The sequence below is a fragment of the Lemur catta genome, chromosome 19 (genome assembly GCF_020740605.2).
Source record: "Lemur catta isolate mLemCat1 chromosome 19, mLemCat1.pri, whole genome shotgun sequence".
Taxonomy (NCBI): domain Eukaryota; kingdom Metazoa; phylum Chordata; class Mammalia; order Primates; family Lemuridae; genus Lemur; species Lemur catta.
The window spans coordinates 30,185,232-30,193,727 of NC_059146.1; the positions used below are offsets into that span (position 1 = coordinate 30,185,232).

General features: G+C 53.5%; 1 protein-coding gene across 1 annotated transcript; it reads left to right on the top strand.

Annotated features, from left to right (window-relative positions):
• Nucleotides 1-525: 525 nt before the first annotated feature.
• Nucleotides 526-2,625, top strand: LOC123624367 (galectin-7-like). The gene is made up of 4 exons (XM_045532088.1): nucleotides 526-552; nucleotides 935-1,014; nucleotides 1,762-1,963; nucleotides 2,458-2,625. The coding sequence occupies exons 1-4, from the start codon at nucleotides 547-549 to the stop codon at nucleotides 2,569-2,571; spliced, it is 402 nt and encodes a 133-aa protein (XP_045388044.1). The 5' UTR covers nucleotides 526-546; the 3' UTR covers nucleotides 2,572-2,625.
• The last annotated feature ends 5,871 nt before the right edge of the window (nucleotides 2,626-8,496 follow it).

The window sequence follows — 8,496 nt, forward strand, 5'->3', positions numbered from 1 at the left end:
GGCCCGGGATGCAGCGGCAAACAAGCCGGGCAGCAGCCCTGCCCCCTGGAGCTGCCCTGTCCTCACTGCTGGGGCTGTGGTTATGGTCCTAGCACAGGGGCCCACGCCGGGACTGGTGCAGAGACACCCTCAGCCCTAGGCAGGAGGTTCTGGGCTGGGACACGAGGCTCTGGCGTTCCAGCCCCAGCTCGGCCTCTCAGGACCCAGCACGTCTCTGTGCAAGGCGAGCAGAAGAGATTTAACTCTGTGCCAGGCTGGGCGGAGCACACTCAGCCTTCCCCGTGTTCCTATTATCATGACTGCTACGGACTGTCCCTGTAATTGTGGGGTCACAGGAGAGGGACAGGGCACCTGGGACCCTCAGTGAGTGGGGACCAGGGCCCCGGGAAGAGGGTGCCGCACCAGCCTCACCAGCCTTGCCCGGGGCCAGGGTCTGGGCCAGGTGTGGGTGGCGGTGGGAGGGGTGGTGAGTCATCAGTCCCGTGTGCCTTATTAAGGTCCCTCACAGTCTCACCACCACCACTCTTGCCTGTCCCAGTCCCAGCCATGTCGGTAAGCTCTGTCAGTGCCCAGGTCCCAGGCTGGGCCACCTGGGCAGGGGGCTGGGGTCCGGCAGAGGGCTGCCATGTCAACGGAGAAAGTGGGCAGGGGCTGTGCTGTGGGTTGTGCCGGGCTGAGGCGTCTGGGGTGACACACCCCATCCCACTGGTCCCCATCTCCCTCTTTGTGGCTTCCTCTTGGTCTCTCTCGACATTTTTTGTTGCTCTCCCCATCGCTTGCCCTGTCTCTGTCTCCCTCTCTCTCCTTCCTGTGACCCTCTTCTCTTCCACTGTTTTCTGCTGGTGTCAGTCCTGGTCCATTCCTCCCAGGGGTGACCCGTCCTCCGTCTCCCTGTCTGCCTGGCTCACGATGCCCCCACACCCCACTTTTGCAGAACAGGACCTCACTGCCCGAGGGCCTCCGCCCAGGCACGGTGCTCCGACTTCGAGGTTTCATCCCTGACAAGGCTGGCAGGTGAGACCCCAGGGCCCAGAGCTAAGCGGGGAGGACTCCAGACTGAGCTGACCCCAGTTCTTGCTGCGAGGGATGGGGGCCTTGGGGCCACCTCTGCCACCAGAGTCTTGGAATCCCCAGGCCTATCCTGACCCTCTGACACCTGATGGATTCGCTTAGCTGCCCCATGCCCGTGTGCCTCCGGCCCCCAAGACTCGCTAAGAGTATGGGGTTCCAGAGCATCCCAGGGTTCCTAGATAGAGTCCTATGACTTCCCTGAGTCCCCGGCACTGTGGAAATGTACCTCAGTCCTGGAGACACCCCAGACACTGGGAGGCCTTGCCAATCAATACTCTCTGGGGGACCTTGGGGCCTTCTGAAATTAGAGGATCCTCTGAAATTATTGGGTTCCCTGGTATTGTCCTCCATCCTCTGGGAGCTGAGGGTTCCCTGGGAACCTGGAACACCCTGGCCACCAGCACCACGACTCCTTGGCAGCTCCCAGACTCTGGAAACGGGGACACATAAATAAGTGCATACAGTGACTGTGGTCTGGGTGGATGTGCCACGGGCCCCAAGAAACTACTGGATGCCTTGGGATCCTGGGCTCCCTGGCCATCAATGCACAACCCTTCATTCTATGGTGTGTCGTCTTCGGGTCCCTGTCAATCAGGGGGTGCTCCGACAATTGGGAGTCCCGGTCTATTGGCCCTTGACTTTGCTCCGGGTGGTTCCTGAGCCCCGACAGCCACCGCCCCGCGCTTCCAGGTTCCACGTAAACCTGCTGTGCAGCGAGGAGCAGGGCGCAGACGCAGCCCTGCATTTCAACCCCCGGCTGGACGAGTCCGCCGTCGTCTTCAACAGCCTGGAGCAGGGCGCCTGGGGCCGAGAGGAGCGCGGCCCGGGCATCCCGTTCCAGCGCGGGCAGCCCTTCGAGGTGCTGCTCATCGCCACCGACGACGGCTTCAAGGTGCGTCTCCGCGACAGGGCGCTGCACGCCAAGCCCCGGGGCGCTGGAGCAGAGGGTGTGGGACGCGGCGACAGGGGGAGGGCGGGGGAGGTGGGCGGAGGCGCGGCCGAGGCGGGGCGGGGACGTCCCCCGCACCCTTGTCGCTCGCGCCTGCGCAACTGTAGGAGGTGAGCTACAGCTGGTGGCGGAGCTAGCGGGAAGGCCTGGCGCAGACCAGCTACTACCCAGACCTTAAGTGAGTTAAGTCTGCAAGGCTGCGCTCCAGTGGCGAGCGATAGACAAAATAGTAATTCTAACATCCACCTGCAGCACTAACAAAGCACGTGTTTTTTGTGCCAAACAGTAAACTCATTTGAATTTGCGAAAAGAGGTTAGAATTAACAACAGCCCCATTTTCCCAATGGGGAAACTGGGGCCCAGCGGGAGTAAGCGACTTCCCCGGGGCCACGCAGCGCAGGCCACCAGAGCCCTCACTCCCGCCCCTGGCCCCGCAGGCCGTGGTCGGGGACGCGCAGTTCCACCACTTCCGCCACCGGATGTCGCCGGCGCGCGTGCGCCTGGTGGAGGTGGGCGGGGACGTGCAGCTGGAGTCGCTGAAGATCTTCTGAGGGGACTTGGGGGCGGGGCCCGGGCCTTGTGTGCAAATAAAGTTTAATCCTGTAGCGCTCCTGTGTCCGTGTCCTTTTGGAATAGATGAGAAAAGTGAGGCGAAGACCGTGACACCGGGCCACACAGCGAATCCGTTGTCGTGGCGGGATTTGAACCCGCACGTGGTTAGGACCGTTTCCGTCAGGGAAGGTCTTAGCAGGGCCGCGTTCCGGGAGGTGGCGGGTCTCAGGCTCAGGTCGCTGCAGCTTTCTTGCCAAGCAGGCCCGGTGGGAACGTGGGTGGGGCCGGGCTCCTGGAGTTTGGGGCCGGGAGGGGTCACGGCCTGCCTGGGCGACCCCCACCCCCCGCCCCGTGGAGCTGATGGACGCCAAATGAGTATATCTGCAAAAAGAACAAATGAGTCCCCACTTTTCTGGTCACTTGGGGGCTCCAGGCGCACATGGGGAAAGGGCGTTTACGTATCCCGGGTCCCTGTGTCCTCCGCCCCTCTCCATGTCCTCTCCGCCTCTTCTCCCCTGGCCTCCGATCCCGAATTCCGGGCGGGCGAGGCTGGGAAACCCGATGGGCGTTGCCGGGCTCCGCGCCAGTCCCGGAGTTGGGACAGGTTCCCGCCCTGCACCCTCGAGGCAGACGCCGCGGGAGCGACAGTGGCTCCGCGGAGCGGTGGGGGGACGCGAACGGCCGACCCGGGGTCCCCGCTGCCGTCGCGAGTCCCACTGCCACACGTCCGTCCGTCTGTCTCAACCCCACGGTGTGGCCCCCGGCCCTACCCCTGGCGGTCGGGTCGCGGAGGGCAGGGCCCGCGGGCGTCAAGTCCAGCCCCGACCGCCAGGTGTGATTTCCAGGTGTCAGGGGTCTCTGGGCTCCCGTTCATGGCGGGCTGGGGCCGGGACCACTGGGCGCCCGGAGCCCCGCACCCTTGGCGACGCCTCTGCCGCGGCCGCCGGTCTCAGCCGCGGATGCAGGAGTCGGCCTGGGGGCGGCGACCGAAAGCTGCACGTTCGGTCTCAGGCCTGTTTTTCTGGAACATTCGTCGGAAACCACGCTTTGGTGGGACGTGCCCAGGGCCTTGGGCCCAGATTCTGGGCGTCGTGTGTCCGACCCCCTGGCGGCCGCTGCAGCGGTTGCCGCTGGGACCAAGCGGGGGTGGGAAGCTCGGGCGGTTCTGGCTTCGCCTGAATCTGACTGTGCAGTCGGGTGGGGAGGACCAGGACCCGACGTTCCCTGACCCCCGGGAACCCCCCGTATGAGTGTCCCTTCCTGTGCCCAGCCCTTGAGTGAGGCAGGGCAGAGACCTGAGAACATCTGGGTCCCCTAGTTCTCCATGGCTGCTTATTCAATGAGTTGATTTTCATTTCCTTTGGTTGTGTCAAGTTTTAAATATTAATTTTTTTCGTAAAAATAACATGCATATGGTACAAATTTCAAAATATACAGTGAAAAGTAAGACATTATTGTTAGGGTGTAAAATCCATAGGTGGGGGGAAATTCTCAGTGATTAGGATATATAGAAGTAAAAGTTTATTTTCCTGAGAAAGAGAAAGAGAGAGAGAGAGAGATTGGCCACCACACACAGAGGGAGGAAAGGAATGTACGGTGGCCAGGAAAGTTGCTTGGTGCTTTCAAAGGGTAGAAGTTTCTTTTTTCTCTCTGCTTCAGAGGACTGATAGCAAAAGTGGCTGTGAAGCTGCTGCGTTGGCCTTTTCTGTTTCTCCCGGAGCAGACTGACAGCGGAAATCAGTTTCTTCTTGGTAGCCGGAGGCATCTGGTGCTGTCTGTCCCTTCTTGGGGAAGCAGGGGAGGCTCCCGCTCCTACTGTCCGAGGAGTGCTAGGCTGGGAAGGAACTCAGATAACAAGTTAGGCCGCACATGTTTTAATTAAACAAAAAGTAGTTTGGTTGTGAGTTTATTTCTCTTTCTGTTTGATAGTTTATTTTCCTCTGTTAGGTTATTAGTAAGACCACCTTTCAATTATTGGCACAAGTGGTGAAAGTGGTGCCTTCAGAGTAGATGGCAGTGACCCCTACGTCTTAATGTCCTCATTTTCATCGTTTTCTGACATTGCACATGTGGGGGACTGTGTTTGTTTGTGGAAAATACACAGTAAGGTATTTGGAGGTGTCGAGGCAGCATGTTGGTGACTTATTTTCAAATGGTTCATTAAACATTGAGATTGGTACTATACTTACAAGTTTTTGTGTAATACTAATAGTGTATGTGTGCATATACATTCAGGAACGGACATATATCCTCCAGTCAGGAAGGATACTATTGTTACCCATGTCTTCATTTATTGTGTACCTTTCAAAAATCCTCTGCAGAGTCCTCAATTTTCTGGTCACTTGGGTTTTTTTTTTTTTAAATATCAACTTTATTGAGGTGTCATTTACACACAATAAAATTCATCCTTTCTTCCTTTTCTTTTTTTTTTTTTTTGAGACAGAGTCTTGCTCTGTCACTCAGTAGAGTGCAGTGGCATCATGTAGCTCACTGCAACCTCAAACTCCTGGGCTCAAGCAGTCGTCTTGCCTCAGCCTCCAGAGTAGCTTAGACTATGGTTGCCCACCAGGACATCCAGCTAATTTTTCTAATTTAGTAGAGATGGGGTCTCCCTCTTGCTAAAGCTGGTCTCGAACTCCTGGGCTCAAGCAATCCTCCTGCCTCAGTCTCCCAGAGTGCTAGGATTACAGGTGTGAGCCACCACGCCTAGCCCGACTTTAGCAAGAATCTGCCCCTCTCGGTCGGGTGCGGTGGCTCACGCCTGTAATCCTAGCACTCTGGGAGGTCGAGGCGGGAGGACTGTTTGAGCTCAGGAGTTCGAAACCAGCCTGAGCAAGAGCAAGACCCTGTCTCTACTGAAAAATAGAAAGAAATTAGCTGGACAACTATATATAGAAAAAATCAGCCAGGCATGGTGGCGCATGTCTGTAGTCCCAGCTCCTCAGGAGGCTGAGGCAGGAGAATTGCTTGAGCCCAGGAGTTTGAGGTTGCTGTAAGCTAGGCTGACGCCATGGCACTCTAGCCAGGGTGACAGAGCGGGACTCTGCCTCAAAAAAAAAAAAAGACTCTGCCCCTCTCCTGGGTGTCCCTGGCCAATGACTGATGTCGTCAGGATACAAAGGATACCCCTTGGCCTCAATTTGGGAAAGAGTTTAGGCTTCACCCCAGCTCCAGAGCTCCCGTGGCATGGCATTGGTGTGAGGCTTCCCTCCAACCATGCCCTGAGTCAGATTTTCTCTCCGGCCAGCTCTGCCCTCCTTGTTTCCTTCCGTCTTATCTCCCCCAGAACCTTTCTGCATACAGCTTGCTGTCTCAGGGTCTGTTTCTAAGGAACCCAGCCTAAGACAGGGGGAAGTAATAGTAAGTGTTGGTTTTCCCAACTGGAACACACACTTCCAAGGTCATGTGCCAGCATCGGAACAAAAGCCAAGCGGGCAATAACTATAGGGCTTCAACTGTTTATCTTTGAGGAACACCAGATTCTCAATTGATTAGCATGACGGATGTTAGAAATGGGTTTTCATTTGTGCATTTAGTGGCGTATTAATTATCACAGTGGGTGTTAAAAATGAGTTCTTACTGGTGAAATTGGTATCAGGCAATGTTGGCTAAAATATTTTAGATACTTCCCACTCTTGTTTAACAGCCTCTGAGAATCTAGTAAACCTTCCTTGGTCACCTTCAGGATTAGTGCCCAAGGCATGGATTTGAAATGATCCTGTGTTCACTTGATAGTTTCAGAAGGATTCTGGTCACCTGATGCCAGGTATAAACCTAGCTGAATATGGTCCTCAAGGAAATGGTCAAGTTCACCTCAAATGAACCTTTTATGAAAGGTGAGTTCAGAGCGCCTAGCAGCACAGCCCTCTGGGACTTCACTGAACTTACAGGACAGGTTGTGTGGCTGTTTTTGTGCCTGCCCTGTCCTCAAGGACTGCTTTGTGTCTGGGCTGGTCAGGTCTTCGCCCTGCTTCCTCTTGGGAAGGCTTCTATTTCAAGCACAGTCACCCTTGATGCAAATTGACTTGGGCCAATTTGGTCGTGTTCAAGTATCCGTTCTTTCTGGTAGATGTCAGTAGCTGCCAAGAATTAGAAGTGGGCCTTACCCCACACAACCTCACTGCTAGGTAGTTTGTTCCAGTGAAAGTTCCCAAAAGAATTCTGATACATACGTGGACATTTAATAAATAAGCCTTGCTCTGTAAACCGGTAAGTAAAGGGAAAGGGCTGGATGCAGTGGTTTACGCCTATAATCCTAGCACTCTGGGAGGCGAAGGTGGGAGGATTACTTGAGGTCAGGAGTTTGAGACCAGCCCGAGCAAGAGCGAGACCCTGTCTCTACTAAAAATAGAAAAATTAGCCAGGTGTGGTGGCGCACGCCTGTAGTCCCAGCTACTTGGGAGGCTGAGGCAGGAGGATCTCTTGAGCCCAGGAGTTTGAGGTTGCAGTGAGCTATGGTGACCCCTCTGTACTCTACCTGGGGTGACAGAGCGAAATTCTGTCTCAAAAAAAAAAAAAAAAAAATCGGCCAGGCGCAGTGGCTCACGCCTGTAATCCTAACACTCTGGGAGGCTGAGGCAGGAGGATCGCTCGAGGTCAGGCGTTCGAGACCAGCCTGAGCAAGAGCGAGACCCCCATCTCTACTAAAAATAGAAAGAAATTATCTGGCCAACTAAAATATATATAGAAAAAATTACCCAGGCATGGTGGTGCATGCCTGTAATCCCAGCTACTCGGGAGGCTGAGGCAGGAGGATCGCTTGAGCCCAGGAGTTTGAGGTTGCTGTGAGCTAGGCTGATGCCACGGCACTCACTCTAGCCAGGGCAACAAAGCAACACTCTGTCTCAAGAAAAAAAAAAAAAAGAATGGAAAAACAAATACCACACGTACTCTCTAATACTTTGGAACTAATTTATGGGCACGGAGAGAAATAAAAGTCATTGGAAATCAAGAAGGGGGAGGGAACGGAGGGGAAGGGTAACAACCCACCTGACAGGTGCAGTGAACACTATTCAGGTGATGGGCACACTGATAGCCCCAACTTAGCCTTATAAAAGCTATTCGTGTAACAAAAACATTTGTACCCCCTTAATATTTTGAAATAAAAAATAAGCAGAGCAGTGTTCATGTTTGAATCTAGCTTCCACTCAACATATGTGAACGTGGATAAGTCACCAAACCCACCAGACTTGCAGTTTCTTTCTACTAAATAAATGGGATGGATCACCGTTCATTGGATCTCTAATGAAGTGAAATGAGTAAACTACATCTACAATGTGAAAAAAAAAAGATTTAAGAGACACACCAATCAATTGCAGTGAAGCCTCCTTATTTGGGTCCTGATTCAAACGAATAAATCACTAACAATTTATGACATTTATGAGCTAATTGGAAAGATGGAAGACTGATGAGATATGTGCTAATAGTAAGGAATTACTGTTAATTTTTTAGGTGTGACTGTTTTTCCTTAAGAGTTTTTATCTTTTAGAGAAATATACTGAACTATTTACTGAGGAAATGAAATGATATCTGAGATTTGCTTTGAAGCTACACAAGGGGCTGGGTCCAGTGCAGCTGGATTGGCTGTGAGTTAATTGTTGAAGTGGGTGATGGGGCCATGGATGTTCATTTTACCATTCTAGCTACTTTTGTTTATGTTTTTAAATATTCCATGACCAAAAGTACTCTTTTTTTTTTTTTTTAAGAGAGGGTGTCCATGTCACCCAGGTTGGAGTGCAGGGGCGCCATCATAGCTTACTGCAGCCTCAAACTCCTGGGTTCAAACGATCCTCCCGTGTAGCTGGGACTACAGGTGCTCGCCACCATACCTGGCTAATTTTAAAATTTTTTTTAGAGAAAGGGTCTCACTATGTTGCCCAGGCTGTTCTCAAACTCACGGGCTCAAGCAATTCACCCTCTTCTCA